We start from the raw sequence: 19,485 nt of genomic DNA, 5'->3' as shown, positions 1-19,485 counted from the left end.
GCACTAAATTTAATCACTGCTCACACTAAAAAAATCAGATTTCATGACAGAGATCATGAAACTTGATTTTCATACCACCCTAACCTTTCGTCATTCGGGTTAACTGTGCCTTGAAATTTAAGGTTTTTACACTTATTCTATTTTAAGCAACTTATTCTACTTGATATAACAACGATTTACAATCTCTTTGATTAATCTATTCTGAAAAATCCTCTAACTTAAAAAACCTAACAGCAAGAATCATACCACATTAGTTTCGATTATTTCAGCCGTTGTTGTGTATTGATGCTGCTGTCGTTGTTGTGGTTGCTGTTCCACAGCCACACTTGTTATTGTAGAAGATGACCAAGCAAACAGACAGTTCTGGAATAAAAAAAGACCAAACACTGCTTATTTATATGAATCCGAAGTTCGAATTAAACATCAGCGCCAATAAGAAGTTGCTTGCCAAATAGAAATGTCGAAAAACTGAGTACTTTCTATGGATGACATCCGAACCCCTCTGTCAAGGGTAACTGACTTTAACTAAAAGCTGAAAAACTGGAATTGCAAAGTAGCAGTGCTAGAGATCGCTAAATTCTACATGCAAAACATTTCTTGAACCCGATGAGAAAGAGATTTGACATTCACAAGTTTAAGTCAAGATAGTATTCCATCATTTCCTCCATTCTTCTTTTCTGACTCTTCCAAACATCCGAAATGGATCGCTATTGTCCAGAGTGTTGAAATAAGACCACTAGGACACGCAAGTGATATATCAGCTACTTGACTCGTATTACTAAATTAGTAAATAAGAGGAGGAAAAATGAAATTTAAAGGAAACTAATTTTCAAAATATTGTAAGGAAAAAATATTAATGTAGGATGTAGCAATATACGTATTAAATAACTGCACACAATACGACGGTGTTATTGTTTGCTCTTTTGTGAAAGCATCAGCAAAAATAATTTCAGTTCAATGCAGTTTAGCTCGAGTCATAAATACATTTTAATTCATTTATGTAAGCTTATCCAACAATTACCAACTAATAAGTCATAAGAGTTAGTTGCACAACTAAAGAAAGAATTAAGCCTCAGAAAAGGAATGCTTCACTCATTTAACCTTAAAAATATGTTCCCAATAGAATAAAATAAGCCAATACATCCTGAAGATAATATGACACATGTCTAATTTAATAAAATTACAACATGTCAAATTTTGAAACATAAATATAAAAGAGAAATATAAATCTTTTGCATTTTAAATAGAACAGATCATCGAAAGGGCACTAAAGAAAGTGAAAGACCATGAAGGGAAGAATGCATTGTCCCTGTTCCTCTTCCCTTCTTACTGACAATCAATTGTCGCATAATGTGATCCCAAGTGTCTTCTGCTATGACTGCATCGCGTCCCTTCCTAAAAAGCATTGAATTCTGAACATTACCGCTTTTCCTACATCGATATAACCGTAAGCACATGTGCTATTGTACCTCCTCCGATTCCGCGATTACCCGGTCAGCAGCTTTTTAATCATGGTAAAAGCGAATGCCTGCTTATCCATTTGCATTCTGTAGAGCCAAAAAGCATTTCTCGATTGTGAGATGATACTATATGGGCACTAACCTTCCGAGAGCGACATACGATATCTCTCCAACATGCGACACTATCACGAATTTTAGATTTTCCAACTAAGCTATACCAAAGCCTTCACAGCTTGAAGAAATACTTGCTTATTACAATATACAACAACAAGCTAAAGAAATACAATTAACTAAGGCTAAAATAAAGAATTTGAAACTTTCTGTCATCAAAAGAAATTTAAGCTGATCCAGGCACTGTAATAGTTGGCTCCGATAAAGGATAAAAGGTACGCAGCGTGGCAGAAATGCTTCTGAACTATATTTTCAGAAACTTTTGGAGTAAAAGAAAATCATTACAATTACAATAACCAAAGTAAATGAAAGTAATCCTTATGGTATTTTCCTCCAACTAAGCACTCATAGAACAGACCCTAAACCAGTTTAACAACATTTCAAATGTAATATGCATCATGATGTATTCCAACACCTACTCTCTCCTTCCTTCATCTCTCTCGCCAATTTCACACAAATGAACAAGGCAGAATCAAAAAATATATGGTGTATCTCCACAGGATACTGAGGAAATACACTATAAAGCATAAGCCAAAAATACGCTGGCAGTAATCCGGTTAGATAAATATTTATTTGACAAACCGGATAAACAGTTGTTGTGGGAAAAATTGGTGTAAATATGACTTTTGATTTAATACAAACCGCCCTATCATCCAAACCTTTCATACAACAAAGCATATGACTCTTAAAATTCAATGGACAAATACATGAACCCAAAGAAAAGCCTATCTATAGCATGTAGCTTACCGTAGTATCACAATATCAGCAAAGTATCGCTAAAACAAGTATAACACACACAAATTATCTTTACTGTTGCCCATTACCGCACGTCCATTTATTCCTTGTGATGTAAGCTGAGCTTTCTTCGTGCCAGAAAGTGCTTGACACATGAGAGCATTACGGATTTGTGCACAATTTGTACTAATATGACAATATGTGGGTTATCCAGCGAAACATGACTGCCCGGTGCCAATTGCTTCAGGGCCAGCAGTACCATATCCATGACATCACCCTTCCCCAAACTATCATTATTTCGAGCCTTAAAATCGAACAAATATGTTGGCCATTTACCGTCTTCAGCTTTACGAAAATGCTTCGAGATCAGTCGACTCACTTCCTGAAATTACCACTAATCCATCCAATAATAAAAGAATGTACTTCTATTTATTTAGAAATTAAAATTTATCTCAACCAAATGAGGTCTGTTGTGCACCATTGTCTCTGGCTTTCCGGGTGATAATTTTCTAAATAACCTTTGTTTTACATTGATTTTAATCCTATTATATTAAAATTATGATGGCCGTAACTGGTAGAGAAAGAAATCACTTAAATTTGTCTTTTATATCTACTGATAAGTGGTTCCTTTTACTCAATAAAAAAAATCTAACACATTCATACCAATACTCTCATTCATTACATTCTCTAAAACCCTAATAGAAGGGAACAGGGTAGGGTAAGAGAGAAGGAGAGAATGGACAAACATTACTGAAGATGAATAAGCAATGAGAAGAGTCATGAAATTTTTTCTTGTGAAAACTGATACAATCTAAGGAAATTTTAATCTTCCTGATATAAATGACAGCTATCCTAGTTTTAACATAACTTACTAATATCAATCTGAAGATTTATGAGAACATTAGCTATTGAAATCTCTTAGATTACCGTATCCAACTCGATCATATCCACTCGGCAAGTCCTTTCCACCGGGCACACCCGTTGCAGCAGACGACAACACCGCTCTCTCAGCACCATCTCAACAAGGTAATCCACAAAATCATATACATTTTTGTCATTTATACCTTTCACAACAAAAAATAAGCAGTTGTTCGCACCCGTTGGTCGTTGCGATATTTTCCGCTGTTTCACGTTCCTGTTATTGCTTCGTGCTACAGAAGACCTTCGTTCAATTTATGGGCTATTTTGAACTGTTCAACAAAGATATTTGTCACTTATTTAATGTGCAATATTAACGTAGCGACACATGTTTTCTTAATTTAACCATTTCAAGTTACTTATTAGACTCGTTAATCTCTGTATGTTTATCCTCTAGTACTGCTTTATCTGATGGGCCTATTAGACTCTACAAATATACATATGTAACGACAATCTTTTTAAATATGTACCATTTGTTTAGATTCTAAAGAGGATCTCTTTGTCACTTAACTTTGTACAGGGCTTTTCCTTATTCCTTACAAATTCGTCAATTAGACCCTAGATGACAGGATACAAATCTCAAAAACAATTCATAAATGATTTCAAAATTAGCTATTTTAAGGATGATTAGGTTATAAAATTCAGACAACGGTAAAATTCAACAAGCAAACCTATGGGCATGGAAACTAATAATCTAAATGAGTTATAATCAAATAATAAATTTGAAACGAAGAATTAAAGTGTCAGCAATTGTGAAATGAAAATAAGTAAATAAAACTGTAATTCAACCTTTTTAATTCTTAAAAAATATTTTCAAAAATGGATCATTTTTCTGTCCTATACTCCAGAAGCTTTCGATAATTGACCATGCTTTATAGATAAATAAGCAAGTGTACGAACCCGAACAAAATAAAAAGAATTATAAAACCTTAAAATCTGAATGAAATAATAAGAACTAAAACCTTGATCACAAAACCGCTTCACCGAATCTGCGACATCTTCCTCATCACCACACGAATTAAACCCTTTTCCAACATTTTTATCATCTAAATTTTCTTCTGGAAAACCGTTCTTCCATATTTCTAAAGTTTGTTCGATGATGTTGTAAGCCTCACGTACCGCTTGCCTTTCATTCCCATTACACGTAAAGAATAATCCACAGCAGCCTGATTCCACCCATTTTTGCTTTACCTTTTTGTTATGACGAAAATGGTCGTTTTTGCGTCGTTTTTTGTTCGTTTCCATAGGTCACCTTATCATCCAAATGGTTAAAGTGACATATGAAGTATGAAATGAAAACACACAAAATTAAAGAACGAGCACGGAGGATGCCGGAATGTCTGTCCGATGTTCCCTTTCATCCGAGGAGACATTTTCAGGCTTAACTTGTCTTCGGGAGTCCTTCACATCTATGAAACCATTAACCAACCAAATATGTAAACTAAGTACCATCTTGTTCTAGCAACGTATGCCCGAACTATACGCTTACCGCGAATTTGAATTTGAACCTAAAGTAAAATTTCAGTGTTCTAAATTATCATCGCCTCGTAGTTCCTTTTTTCTAAGATAGAATTGGTAGCAATTTAAATCACTATTAATTCTAAACTGTTAAATACTCTGAATTCACAAGGTGAAAGTTTAATATTTGTTGAAATTTGTAAATTTCATGCATAACTGCTGAATCCACTTGAATATCACAGAACTTTTAAGTGCTGCAGTGATCGCATTTGAGTTAATTAAAATGCTGGTGATTTTTCTCTTGTTTAAATTTAAAATTGATAATTCTCTGTATAAATAATCAAGTGAGGAATAGAACAAACAGCAAAAATACATATTGACCAAAATATTCGATCTACTAGAATCTAATAAATCAATTCAAACTTTAGAATTCAAATTTAATTTAGAGAAAATGTAATTTAACGTTAAACAGAGTTTACAAAAACTCAATTTCTGTAAAGTTATGAAGAAAATATTGTGCTTTATTGAAAATGCTATGGTCAAAAAATTAGAAATATTTTTTCCAAAATATAAAAAAAATTGGAATCTGAGAACTAGTGAATTAAACTTCAAAAAGACGATGGATATGATACAGTTTTGACATCTTTTGTTATTAATATGACTTGAGATAAAAGTGTGCATACGTTCGCATTGTTGTGAATTGGTTTTTTCGACAAATGATATATCTAATCGTCCAAAATACATTTCAGAAATTGATGTCACGATTTTTCGAACTTTTTCCTTATTGTACTTTATTTTGAATCGGATTTTTTACCGTAAGTTAATTTTTACATAGATAACTGCAGAACTACGGTATTTTCATATTAGAATTATTTGAAAAACCAAAATGGATTGTATTTTTTACTCATTTGTATTTAACTACCTGTACGACTGATTCATTCATTCTTTTATGAATATTTAAAATTTGTTAGTTATGGATATTATATAAGTGGGGGAGTGAAAAATTGAAATGTAAATCAGAAACTGAAGAAACCATCAATTTTTTGATTGAAACAAGAATCATGAAACAACTGGAACTAAATTAAATTAATTCAATAGCATATTAGCAATCATATTCTAACAAGCGTGAAGAAATAAATATATGTGCGCATAAATGAGAAAATGCGAAGTTTTTTTGACAGCACATTTTGTCTACCGAAGTGTTTTCCGAACACTGTAAAATGCCAATGGTACCAAATATTAAATTTCTAATTAAAACTGACATTTCTCTTTAAAATGGCTAAAAAAGATTTGGCAATACCAATTTTGGGAAAATTTCTTTTCATTCTAAAAGATTTGTTTTTTTTTTTTTTTTTCTTTTTTAATTTGCTATTAAACGACAGTAATCAGTTTGATATAGGAATTTTATTTACATTTGAGAGAAGTGATTTTTTTCTGACAATTTTGTTTTTCAAAAAGATTTTTCTGAACTTATAAAATGACACTGTGTACAATACAACGCATTAATCTGTAATTGATGCATTGTGAAGCAAAAGGACAACAGTGATGACAGAAGTATGATTTACATTCTTGAAAATGATGAGTGAATGAAAACAAACGACCGAATAGTTATGACTCATTACAGTTACAAATTTCTTTAATTATTGTTTAAATTAACGCACAACTCAACTTACGTTAGTTTTGCGTTAATTGTTTGTTATTTAATAATAATTAGTAGTGGTAGTGGTACAATAATAATAAAGATTTTCTAAAGCAGTAAAAACGAGAACGAATTATTATGATCACCAAAATTATCAAGTTATTCACAAATAGATTTGTGTAAGTCTCAAATTAGTTGCTTAATCTATCCTGAAATCACCCGGGACTTAAGTATGGTTAGTTGTTGAAAAAAAAAAAAAAAAAAAAGAAAAAACCGAGAACTAAAATAAATATGAAAAATATGCAGTTTTTTAAACACAGAACTTAAAATTAATTAAAGAATAAAGTGCAAAACTACTTAAAATGAAATCATTTTTAAGTATTTCTGTCATCTTTCTAATTTCACAGATCTTCCAAAATTCACAGACATGAAAAAAGATAATTTGTACTGGCATTTCTTCTTATCAGTATTATTCGAAGTTCTGCGAATCTAGTAGTGCCACAAGAAATGAAATGTGATAAAACGTGTTTTGCCATTCACTTTTGATGATACTGAAACGGATTTAAAGAAGGGTATCGAATGCAGGGAATGTAGGGAAAGACGATATGAGCAGTGAACGGAAAAATAAATAAAAGTACTATAATGACTTTCGTTATGAGAAGAGAATGCTGTACAAACAAGTTCCAAGTCACTTTAATACTACAAATCGAATATTTATATTAAATATAATATTCAGATCAATTCCCAGTGCAATGATGCGAAATGACGAAGATATACTAATTAATTAAAAATATTTATAAAATATATTGTACTACGGCAAGCCTGAAGTGTAATATTACCTATTTAAAAATTGGAAGTTTTAAGTGAGAAAATGTCAAGGATTCAACGTAATTTTGGTATTAGTAATTAAGAATTAAGATTACAGGGCTAAAAATCAAATTAAGTAAATTAATTTTTAGTTAAAAAGAACAACGTTAAAAACCAATGAGTAGTAAATAAATTTGAAATTTTATATTAAAAGTTCGACCAAGAACATCATTTTTCTAATAAAAAATTCATGTGAAGATAATAATACATAATATGCTGCATAGAATCAGGCAGAAATAGGCAAATTACTCGAGAATGAGGTCCAACAACCTGTGCTACTGAAAATAATATTGGTGTTGATAACAACGGCAACGGTGGTGGCACAATTTGGTCGGCTTCCTCAAATTCTTCTTTGATCATATTCCTTCTCAACCGTTGACAAACTGTTAGAGTAGGGTGGAAGAAATTGCAAAGAGAAAAATTAACACTTTCAGAAAGCACTGACTTTTCTAAAACAAAGAAAGAAATGGACGTTAAAATGTGAAATTGAGAAAAAAAGAAATAGATGCATCTTAATTTTTATTATTACCTATGTCAGCTTAACTAGTTCGATTGTTTTATGTCAATACTAAGGGATGTCATAGCGGAAATGAAATCTTTGAGAGTGACATTAGCAACTGCTGAAAACAAGAGAAGATTTTTACAATGATATACAAGAAGAGACGTTAAATGAATCCAAATCCAAATTAGTGGAAAACTGGAGAATAGAAAAGTGAACGTGTAGAGCGATTGTTGTTCCTTTCTCTTAGGTAATGACGGTCACTGTCTCGATTGCCTCCTCTTTCACTATAATATCGAAATTTGGAAAAAAGACAAAACTTTCTGGATTTAAAATCTGAATATTAATAGATGAAAAAAGATCGAAAAAATTCTCCTTATGAATCATAAAATTACCAAGGATTAGAGAAAAGTAATGAAGTGATATCGATTCAGTGAAATTTGCATTCTTTTTCCATTTTATTGTGCTTTTGGAAGGAACTTCAGAGGATTATCAAGAAACCTAAGTCTTATAAATCTCATTTGATATGAAAATGTGAGTAGAGTTTATTTGTAGCATTTCTTTTCCCTACTAATTTGACGTTTGATCATCACAAGACCTTTCTAGCTTGTTCAAGTTAATCGACTCATTATTATTCGCTGCTCAAACTTGTTACACATCTGTTGGTTTTCCTCTTCATTCTTTCTTAGCCAACACCTTTTTCTTCAATGTGAAGATAATGACGAACTGAATGGAGTGATTAGTTCCCGAACATTGTTCCAAAATTTAATATTTTGAGATCAAAATTAATTTAATAAACGGTGAGAATGAATTTGGGTAAACAACATATCTTAAGCAAATTCATCATTTTTAGTATCGATATAAAAGACTACAACCATAATTTAATTTCAGCACTTCAATTTTTCTTGTTTCCTCTTTGATTCATTATAAATGAGAGCAATACTGTTATTGACGCGATGAAACTTTCTTCCGGCAGTCCCTTTCGATCTCATTTTGCTCAATAATAAACCATCACCATTCATTGTCACCACTATTATTACCGTGAGATATGGTGATATGTAGTCACTATTTCTGTTTTAAACCTTAAGCAGGACAGAAAAAGTCACTATGGAAATATCCTATTCTAAATCGTCAGTAATATCATTATGATTGCTACCAACATCGTCGCAGAGTTAGCATCGTTATCAGCATCTTATCAACATTACTGTAATCATCGAAAATGCAACACATACATTTTCGAAAAAGAATGAAAGCATGCAGAAACTTACAACGTGAAAAAAAAACTTAAGATTAAAGCATTGTATTATAATGAAAAAGCGATGCGAATAATTATCATGCTCCAAAATAGTGGATCATATCGGACTGCGGATGAATTTCACTAAACATTTCATACTAATACAGACATTCATCATCAGATTTTACTATGCCTCCTTTATTTTTCGTTCCTATGACATTTAACTAATATATTTATGATAGTCTTCAAACAACATTTTTCCTAATTTCAATCAGTATGTGACACTTCATGCATAATCACGTTCAAAGTACTCAGCTAAGGATTACAGGTACATTTCGAATAACTAACTGAATTTTTCATTAAATTTATTCCGTTCAAACTAGTTCCAATCCTAATTAGACTCCTTGGCCTTATCTAATCATACCCCACAACCATAAAGTAACCAAAAATTAGAAATATGCGAAATTAGAAACATTATACGTCAGCAATTCCAATTTAAAATGAGGCTTCGAGAACTTTTTCAGCTGAGGCTAGTATTTCTAAGTTTTAAAGTGAATTTTTGAATAATGAAGGACACATAGTTGTAAGATAATATATACAAGGTAAACAAAAGCTGAAAAACGAAAAGCTGAATGTTCAAAAATTCTAACAATTTTAATGCATTACATGCCAATTATGATTATTAAAATGACAAAACAATTTTAGCGGAGGCGATGGAGAAGTATTGTGCTTTTTTCCTGAAAGCAAAAAAATGAAGTTATCAAAAAGTTGATAAAATCGATGAGCCTAATGTGTCGAGACGTGCTTCAAATTTATAGCATGCGGTAGTATGGAAAACCGACAGTGCAAAATTTTCATACTTAACAGTGGTAAAAACTTCAACCATTATGAGATCCCAGCGATTTGTCACTTAAGAATTTGGCAACATGCAAGTCATTTTGATAGATATGATTGATAATAAAAATGAATAAGGAACATCCAACAGTTACGTGTGCAGCACTGTGCATTATGCCATCAACTTCACCGAAAATCTAAAATCAAATTTACTGCAGTTAAATTAAAACTTTATTTTATCATGAAATTTTCATCATCATTTTATTAAAAAATCCTTAAAAACAAAGTTATCAAAACAGTTTTGACAATGTGTTATAATAAAATCTAAAGCAAAGAAGTCTTTTGGACTCTAGCTGTCGAAGAAAATGGGAAGCGAAAGTACAGGATTAAAGGCATCTTTTTAAATCAAAGAAACAGATTTTCCTTTTTTGACGATATAGAAAGTGCATTCTGCAATTTTGATAAAGTTCAAGAAACTGACCAGGAAGGAAAGTGAAGTTACCATAAGACAAAAAAAAAGAATTAGAATTGTTGGAAAATTTGGAAGTGATTTCAGAAAACTAATTTGACCGCGTGAAAATCGACGTATATGTCTCCAGCTGAAGGATGAATAATCAATTTAATTTTAGTAGCATTCAGCCAAAATGATTTTTTTTTTCCTTTTTTTTTGTTAAAATCTTCGAACTCATCTCAAGAAATCGATGAAACTCTAACAAAATAAGCATTTACCTGTAAGCTATTCGCATCAGCATAGTAATTATATTTGCTAATATCAAACCATATGCACTGATAGCGTACGAAAATATGAAGGATAGAAATATGTGGATGGGAGAAGAAAAGAACAAAAACCAGCCATGCGAAAGAAGCTGGAATTTTATAACATGTAGAAGTCCTACCATGAAAATAGAATCTGTATCCGAGGTAGATAACTGAGAATGTAACAGGGATTAACTGAACTGAAGGAATGGATTAGCGATTGGAAAAACATAGTAGTGTTTATTTCATAGGATTTTTGTTAAAAATAAGCCTGAGTTGGCCTGCATTCAAACCAACTAAGAGATTTTTGGACGGAGTAAAGCCTGATGTAATTTATGTCCTTTCTAACAGATGCATTTATTAATAAACATATTAATCACCACCCAATATTCTTGAGTAAAGTAGTAATGGCATTTGATGGAAGATTCAATTTAAATCATTTTTTCACATTAATTCAAGAAACATGAAACCTCTTTTTCATTCATTGTTGCCATAGCAAAACATTCAATGATACCATTGATTGCAATGATAATTATGTAGAAAGAGTAAAGTCTCAGAATATTCGCACCTGAAAAGAAATATAAATTCTATATGATATAATCACAAACTAGTTTATAAGGAATAAAAATTATCCACAGTAATAGTCACTTCAATGCTTCTAAGCTAATCCGCAGCAATAGTCACTTTAATGTTTCTAAGGAGCTTACCTGAATTACTAATTAGCACAGTGCCACCGTATATTTTGACAGCAAGAGAAGAATAAGGTATTGCAAAAATAAATATTACAATACCAACCAAAATAACAATGTGCAGAAGACTGCTCATTGCATTAACTCCTTTTTTCACATCAGTCTGGAAACGATAAGTACTATAACACACACCTATAAACTAAATGCTTCCCTAATTTGCGAAATATTGGTAAAAGGAAATAAGAGTAATCTATCACTTAATTATAAAAGGGATGCATATCCATTCATAACAAGCGATTTAAACAAAAGCCAAAGTAATTACAAAACAGCTTCAATTTGCTAAGTAACAACGAAAAAATTAAAACTTGAATGCTTCATGATAAATATACCTCTATTCGATCCTTCGCCGAAGTCGTTCTTCGAAAACAAGTGGAGAAATACAAATACGCAGAATGCTCGAGTGGTGCGAAAATGACACGTGCGACCAAACTGCCTAATTTATCGACTGCATCGAAAACTGCTAAAAATAAAAAAATTTTCAACAAGGTTTTAAATTGTTCTTTCAAATGAAAAACGTGTACAAATGAAGTGTACTGAACAACTAATAAATATTAAAAGGAACTGAATTGAATAGAAACATGACTGAAAACTGATAAACCTAACCTTGATCCGATAAGGAAAAAAAATTCGTGAATGTAAGTACGTAGCCAGTACCATTTGTAACAACCTGCTTAAAAATGGAATGAACAGTAAAAGCTCCCAATATAGAACGATTCTGAAATTTTAATTCCTTATAATTATATGAATGTAGGAAATTACCCCAGATTTGTAACCCAATAAATAAATCATAATGAATTCCAAAGTATTGGAAATAGAAAATACCTCTTTTGAGAACGCTTTAGGAAAACTTGGATAAACAGATACCAGGCTGAAATCTTTAATAGATGGTGCGACAGACCGAATGCCAGAAACTAATAGATATATACACAAAGCGGTGTAACAAAAGGATGACAGAACCTGAAGGACATTGCAATGGATCGTACAATGGCAGAAAACTGGGAATAAATCAGTATGAGTAAAAATAGTTATATTTAATCTTCCATAAAATGCTATGTTTAAAGTATAGTACGGTTTGCATGATTTGGGTCATACAGTAAGGTCTGAACCAACAAAAATTTATGTTAAATGAACATTTCTCTCTTAGAAACTTAAATTTTGCTGTATTGCTACAGTATTGTTACTCCTTCTCTCACGGTGCCTTCATATTTTCTTTTATTTCCGAAATTTCTTTACTCCTTACTCTTATCTCTTATAAGTTAACTTTCTATATTTTTGAACAAACCTGAGCAAAGCAGAATGCATAAACGGGTAATATCGGTACCATAATGACTAAAATGAGTGCAAAGACTCGTTGACTTATAACCAGGAAACTTTGGGCAAATGCGTACTGAGCATCCATGCCGAATCGTAATGACAGTATGACATAAGGCTCAGCGAATGATTCGAGCCAAGCAGAGAATGCAAACATTGATAATGCTGTGGTATATGATGGTACCAGTGAGGCGTCTGGTAGAGTCGAAAAAGGTAGCCAGAAACACAGATATAACACAGCAGCTATCAAAGGACAAATTAATGGCCTGAAATATTATAACAAATTAGAATTAAAACCAGGGAAACTATGGAATTTTTTTTTATCCTATGAAAACTGTAGTAACTAACATAATTACTACGGCTAATAAATAAAGTAATGTGTAGAAAAAACTTACGCAAACCATAAATGTGTAACGACAACCGACAGTGGTATTTCACTTCCCAGAAATACCTTTCGGAACGGCTCACGTATCAGAAAAATTGTTGTTGAGTAAAATAACATTAAACTGAAAAAAAAAAAAGAAACAGCATTGCCGAAAATCATGAGTGTACCATTATCTTTTTAATATAAGTTGGCTCTACATTCGAAACAAAAAGTTCCACACTTCATAACCTTTTGCTTTTAGCTTTTCGCTTACGGTACTAATTTAATACTTGAAGGTTCAATTTATCCATTAGCAAAAAAAAGCTCATTAAAATTATAAGGACTAGAATTGCTAAATCAGATTTTTCAAAATTTTCACTTGACATTGACCAGGCCCAAAGCATCGCTATCAATTCGCCGCAACAAATACATATTTATGCAGAATGAGAAAAGGCGGGAAAGCAACTGAAATTAGTAGATGTAATTTACTTTTATAGTTTAAATTTTCAGTTCCTCTTAATCAACTTATACTATAGTCGTTTGGTCGTCAAATGCTACTGTTGACTCAGTGGGAATGAGGAAAGAGTGATACTGCTGGAATTCTAACACATAGCCCAATAGCGACTGCAAATGTTTAACTAATCTTGTATTTTCTTGAAGTAAAAAAATCTAGAAAATTTAAAAAATACAGAAATCGCCAGCATCAAACCTGTCCACTGAAATTATGCATAAAAGATGATGCCAAGGAATCCATCATAACAGGGATATATCAAGTTCAAACTATATCAAGTCCTGTTTCAGCAATGTATGCATTTGGTAAAAGATAGTACTATCCATCAATTAGATGTAACGTTATAACAAATCATTTAAGCTTCTTTTATCGTCTTTGCTACAATAATTACTCGGTCTGAAAATGCAGATGATCAATCGCTTCGAGCAATATGATTTAGTGATAAGTAGACAAATTCACCAAATGCATACCTTCACCCGTCTGTTTAATAATTCTGTTTCCCGAAATATAGTAACTCGAAAGTGTCACTCCACGATGAGATCCACATATTTTGCGAGCATTTCGAAATAACACAACTTTCACATTTTGTATTTAAGAACATTTTATTTCGGTATCTATACCGTGGTGTCAAATTATGAAATATGAAAAAGAAATGATGAATTCTAATGTAATCAAACAGACTAAAAGAATTTTAGCCAACTTGGTCAATACAATATAAAACATAGCAAGGTAATATGGAAATAAAAGAAAATTAAATCTAAGCAAAAGATATCTCGCTTTTGATTCACAAAGATTGCAAGGGAATCCTTCAACTGATCAATTGGTTCCTTATTATTTACCACTGCTCATGGAATTTAATTATTTTACTAATTTCATTGCTATTTACGTTTTTTTTTAGCGTTTCATTCTCATAATCAAAACAGAGTGAAGATTGCTTAAACGAAATAATTTAAATGCTCTCAACATATCAAAGGTCGCATATGAATCGAACACTGCAACAACACAAATCCCTCCAACCTTACAATTCTTTCACATAAAAAAATTTAGAAAATGCCGAAAGTAATTCAAATCTTGTGACAGTCTATCACTCAATCAGGATGAATATTGGAAATTTCATGCGAATTTCAAAAATACTTGATAAAGAGAAATAACTTTTCTAAACAACTTTCCTAAGTAGAAGAATAAAAAACATAGGAACAGAAAACGGAGGAATCATGGAATGATGAAGTCATATTGTCAAACAGCAATTCTGAAGCAAAATTTAGACCAAGTATTCAAGAATTAGGAAAGAAAATAGTAACAAGAAAGCAAAAAGTGATCATACAACAAGTTAACCCCATGCTTGTGTCTTGCTATAATTGATGACTAATTTCGAATCACCGGGTGCGAAACAATCCTTTAAATTCCGCACTGTTTGATCCGGTGATGGTGCAAAACACTGATTGATGAAAAGCAATAAGGAATCGCTATCATTAAGCTGAAACCTCTGAAGTATTAAAATGTGACTGCTATAAAAATACTCATCATGGTTGCGGATTAAAAATGTGTCAGCAATGCGGGAAGAACTGAATATCAGTACAGTGGCCTCTCTTGAAACTGACTGTTGAAATCTGACTAAAATAAGTGGCCGTATTTAGCTTTTCCTGACTGCTAATGGATGCCAATGTTTTCTTAGCTTGAACAAAAACTTGAAAAACTAACGTCCTTTGCGTACTGATATTTACTAACGCTTATCACTTTCAACACTTCTTCAAATTTTGCTTAAGATACAATTTCCACAGGATATGTATAAAAACATAATGCAAATAGGCATAACCGAGAAGTAAGCTGTTACCTTCATATAACTTCGCAAAAAAATGCATAATTCCGCCACTGTTTTCTTTTCGTCAACTGTCCATTTGTTTTGCTTCAGTATAGGTGCATCACCGACTGCTTTCAATAAAATTTCGACCTTTGCATTTTCAGTCATTTTTTATAATTTTTGAATAGAAGCTACCTAAAAGAATTACCTAAAACAGCTTATCACCTAATATGGACATGTTAACACATAATGTTAACGTATTTAAAATGTATAAATATGATTAGAATTTGTCTTGTTCAACACCTTCAGAAGAATATCACAATTTCCGCATTTAATTTTTCTAATTGATACCAAACACTGAATCACTCTAACTTTGACATTCAGGATTCCTAGAACCCTAGAAATGAGACTTTGAAAGTTTGAAAAAAAGTTGTGTTTAAGTTACAAATAACAACAACAAATACCTTATGCAAAACTCCACAGTTTGTATGGAAGAAGAATTACAAAAGCACAAACTGCAAATATCACACAGTTGAACAGTGATTGTTCCCACGGTTCGAGCATGTACAAGCCCGTTATAAGACAATACTGCCTATAGTACCAAAAAATGGGGTTGTTCTGAAAAAAGTAAGCTGATCGCAGTTTGACAAGATAAATTTCATTTGCGTTTTGTTTTTCTTTAAAAAAATCAGGTACTGCTATGACTAACATGAGGTTTGTAGAAAATAAGTGGAAGAAAATCCGTATTTTCAACTTCATTTGCGTCCAAACCTGCATGCTATCACTAAAATTCGAGATTATTGTCGTTCTTTTTCGAGATTACTGTCAATACAAAACGTCATGTTTACCGGTGAATATGTCAGCCGCTATGGTTTTTTTTTTCTAGTTCACAATAAACCGTTTTAGTAATAGAAAATATCAAGCATGTTTTCAATGACGGTTCTAATTCATGAATTACTATTAGCACTAACTTTCGCTACTATATTGTCGTGCCCGTTTTCTCTCCTCTCAAACATTCAACCTGAAGTGAATAATCTGGAAATATTCAAAAAAACAAAAAAAAAAAAAAAAAAAAAAAAACCCTACAGCCATTACACGATCTGTATAATAACTTAAATTAAAAGTGAAAATATTTTTTCTACACGTTAAACCTATTATAGAGCGCAACTAACGACAATGTAACTAATGTGTGCATGTACTTAGCATTGATAATAGCACTGATCACATATACGTCATCTGTGGAAATAAAGTAAAGGATATAGCACAGAGGTATACAGAATAACACAGATAACTTCCGTTATAGATAACACGAACTGTTTGCTAAGCTAATGCTTATCTCTTGAATGCAAGCGTAAAATATTGCAAAGATATATTCTAATGTATTCTACACAGGATGGAATCACATCTCGATAAGAGATGACTAGCAATTTAAAGTTAACAATAAAGCAAATCTGAAATTAAAAAATAAAACTAGAAAAAGGATGTTAAGAAATCCCCCCCAAAAAAAAAAAAAAAAACGACGAAAATGCAGAAGGCGAGAATATACCAAACAATAAATCATTTCAAAGATATCAACGTAGCCTACAGAGATGACTTTGTGTCATACCGATTCCGTGCATCACGCCGACTTCATTTTTACGTCATGCCTCAGCTCCTCTGATTCGCATTATCGTTTTAGTCTGTGCTATTCTTGGTTCTTTCAGTTTTCTGCTGCGTTTCTGATTTCTGTATCTTGCATTCAAGTTTACGTGCTATTTTGCAAATCTCTTCGAAATGAGTCTGTTTCAGAATACGTCTCCAAGTACAATGGGACTTTGCAAATGTGCCAAGAAAAAAGTGACAAGTTTATTTTGTTTCGAACATCGAGTGAACGTTTGCGAGTATTGTCTGGTGGAAAATCATTGCAAGGTACGTGATAAATGTTAATGCAAGTGAAAATGAGGTAGTCCTGGCAAATTATTTACTTAGTAGTGGGACAAGATATCCGCCTTCTCTTTTACTCAAATTATCAAGGACATAAGGCTGGAAAGTATCACAAATTTTTTAAAGCATTGGAATAAACGCTTCTTTTTTATATCAAAGGGACATGATATCATCTTACCTTCGTAAAATATTCATGGAATTAGAGATGTACAAAAAGAAAACAAAAACGAAAAGAAAAAAATGAAATTGTAGTGTGTTGTTCAAAGTTATCTGTCATGGTTGGCGGACAGTGATTATGATACAAACTGTACGCTATGTTCTATGTCATTAGAATCTAAGGAAACTGTTCGCTTGAAATGTTTGCGTATGTTTTATTTGATACTTAGTAAAGTGAAAGTCTTGACTTTAACATGCTATTATTGAAGTTTAAAAATAGAAGTTTCCTGCGAACATTCGTTTGAGGCTGTGTACAGCAGACATCAGATCCAACAGTGAGGAGTAATATATTTTACAGATAACAAATTTGAACAGATTATCATAAAACAGTGATTTGTCAATCACTGTTTACCTGTGAGTTTTCAGATCTGTTCCACTGGGAATGTTTAGATGCATGGGCACGTCATTTACCAGGAAATACAGCTCCAGCTGGCTATAAGTGTCAGCAGTGCCAGGAGGGTATATTTCCAGCTCCTAATCAAACATCACCAATTATTGAACGTTTACAAGCTGTGTTGCAACAGGCAAACTGGGCACGAGCTGGACTTGGATTATCCTTAGTAAGAACTAGATTTTTTTATTTCCAAATTTCATCCTATTGTACTTCTCGAGTACATCTTTTATGAGTTAGGCTCTCAAAATCCTATGGAACCTCTACTTTGAAAATCTCGAGTTTTTTTTTTCATTAAAAATTATTGAATCCTTATTTGATAAAATTTCTTTTTATGTATATATATATATATATATATATATATATATATATGTGTGCGGACTTTTCTAAATCTGTTCATATAACGAACTTTTTTCATGCAGTTACCAGAACTTGATAGTTTACCATCATCTGCGTCAATCATTCCATCGATGATAACACATTCGGTAAGTGGAAAACAGAATAATGTAAATGAACACGATATTTTGTATGAAGCGAATCTCAACGTTGGCAATATTCGTAGTGATACACCGGCGACAGTAGTTGACGTAGGGGACGAATATAATCGGCAGGAACAGCAACGTCAATTTACTGGTTAGTTCTTTGGTTTGAATCAAATACACTGGATAATACCTTTGTGATTTCCATTCTCGTTATATATAATTTTACGTCTTAAGTGGAAGTGATCATCAGGTTTTATTTTTGAGCAGACTCAACATTTGGTTTTGATGCTTGCTGTGCTATTTAACTCTTTGTTATCAAACTTCTCGGCGTCTTGAATTTCAAAATTTTCTTACTAAAAAGCCACATACATCTTGACTGATATGTTTGCATCACTGAGTTTTCCTGAAGTTCGTTTATTCAAGAATGTGCAATTTTGGATTGTTCAGTAGTATTCATTGTCAGCGCTGAACGATTCAGCGTTTTTTGTTGTTACTGTTTACTTTTTCAGCCAGAAAACCTATGAATCTGAATGAAAACAATTATGCGATTCCAAGTTCTTTATTATTTTCAAAAGATCGTGACGAAGATTTACCAGAAAACAAGTATAAACGAAGATCAGCTAGTGAATGGCTAAATCGCTGGTTTAGGTTCGCGAAATTTAATTCTTTGTAATATCTATGCACTCTTAATCTAATGGAATATTTCTGTCCATTAAATAATTAAACTACTTTATAAAATGGAATTCATAGGAAGAGAAAGCTGAATACTGAAAACATTTCAGATCGCGATATGGTAAGCGTCCTGTTTTCGATCCTCGTGCACAGTGGAAACGTGGATTTTTTTATATTATAGTTTGCATTATAATAATGATGACAGTATTTACCATACTTCCACGTTTCGTAAGTAACCGATCGAATGATGACCCAGCGTTCAATCCACTCGCTAATCCAGACATTCGTATTGCATTTCCGGAACAAAGTCAGTAATGTTGCTTGTGATTTTTCTTTCCCTTAAATTTTTGTTATTCAAAATAATTGTTAGTACAGGCGCATGTTCATAAAATAGAAGTAGAAAGGGTTTATGGCTATAATTACAAAGGTTCTTTAATATTTATTTACGATATCTCTCTGGCTCACTCTTTTTTCGTAACATTATGCGTAATGTT

The 19,485-nt window shown here is 32.3% G+C and overlaps 5 protein-coding genes across 8 annotated transcripts; 1 reads left to right on the top strand and 4 right to left on the bottom strand.

Moving 5' to 3' along the window:
* Positions 1–2,466: 2,466 nt before the first annotated feature.
* Bm6146 (Uncharacterized protein) lies at positions 2,467–4,529 on the bottom strand (the record flags this gene model as incomplete). Its single annotated transcript, XM_001901855.2, has 3 exons — positions 2,467–2,748; positions 3,294–3,517; positions 4,247–4,529. 3 exons carry the CDS (start codon positions 4,527–4,529, stop codon positions 2,467–2,469), a joined length of 789 nt encoding a protein of 262 aa, XP_001901890.1.
* A 5,330-nt stretch (positions 4,530–9,859) lies between these two features.
* Positions 9,860–13,427, bottom strand: Bm7433 (Uncharacterized protein; the record flags this gene model as incomplete). 2 transcript variants are annotated; one of them, XM_043081819.1, is made up of 11 exons in its annotated part: positions 9,860–10,012; positions 10,297–10,414; positions 10,545–10,681; positions 11,042–11,139; positions 11,279–11,423; positions 11,650–11,780; positions 11,924–12,035; positions 12,143–12,277; positions 12,603–12,897; positions 13,027–13,137; positions 13,375–13,427. In XM_043081819.1, 11 exons carry the CDS (start codon positions 13,425–13,427, stop codon positions 9,860–9,862), a joined length of 1,488 nt encoding a protein of 495 aa, XP_042937753.1. The 2 variants fall into 2 exon arrangements, with proteins under 2 accessions (XP_042937753.1, XP_042937754.1); XM_043081820.1 differs by lacking the exon at positions 13,375–13,427 and having other exon boundaries at positions 13,027–13,133.
* Positions 13,428–14,836: 1,409 nt separating this feature from the next.
* Bma-lgg-3 (Uncharacterized protein) lies at positions 14,837–15,475 on the bottom strand (the record flags this gene model as incomplete). Of its 2 annotated transcripts, none has more annotated exons than XM_043081818.1 (2): positions 14,837–14,992; positions 15,341–15,475. In XM_043081818.1, the coding sequence occupies 2 exons, from the start codon at positions 15,473–15,475 to the stop codon at positions 14,837–14,839; spliced, it is 291 nt and encodes a 96-aa protein (XP_042937752.1). The 2 variants fall into 2 exon arrangements, with proteins under 2 accessions (XP_042937752.1, XP_001901892.1); XM_001901857.1 differs by having other exon boundaries at positions 14,837–14,983.
* Positions 15,476–15,696: 221 nt separating this feature from the next.
* Bm3362 (Uncharacterized protein) lies at positions 15,697–16,066 on the bottom strand (the record flags this gene model as incomplete). Its single annotated transcript, XM_043081817.1, has 2 exons — positions 15,697–15,782; positions 15,820–16,066. The coding sequence occupies 2 exons, from the start codon at positions 16,064–16,066 to the stop codon at positions 15,697–15,699; spliced, it is 333 nt and encodes a 110-aa protein (XP_042937751.1).
* A 1,014-nt stretch (positions 16,067–17,080) lies between these two features.
* On the top strand, positions 17,081–19,306 carry Bm6575 (Uncharacterized protein; the record flags this gene model as incomplete). Of its 2 annotated transcripts, none has more annotated exons than XM_043081816.1 (6): positions 17,081–17,215; positions 17,483–17,594; positions 17,813–18,006; positions 18,260–18,470; positions 18,829–18,967; positions 19,102–19,306. In XM_043081816.1, 6 exons carry the CDS (start codon positions 17,081–17,083, stop codon positions 19,304–19,306), a joined length of 996 nt encoding a protein of 331 aa, XP_042937750.1. The 2 variants fall into 2 exon arrangements, with proteins under 2 accessions (XP_042937750.1, XP_001901893.1); XM_001901858.1 differs by having other exon boundaries at positions 17,114–17,215.
* Between the last annotated feature and the right edge of the window lie 179 nt (positions 19,307–19,485).

Source organism: Brugia malayi (genome assembly GCF_000002995.4).
Source record: "Brugia malayi strain FR3 genome assembly, contig: Bm_v4_Chr4_scaffold_001, whole genome shotgun sequence".
NCBI classification, from domain to species: domain Eukaryota; kingdom Metazoa; phylum Nematoda; class Chromadorea; order Rhabditida; family Onchocercidae; genus Brugia; species Brugia malayi.
The sequence above is the reverse complement of the archived record's forward strand: the minus strand, read 5'-3'. Positions and strand labels throughout refer to the sequence as shown.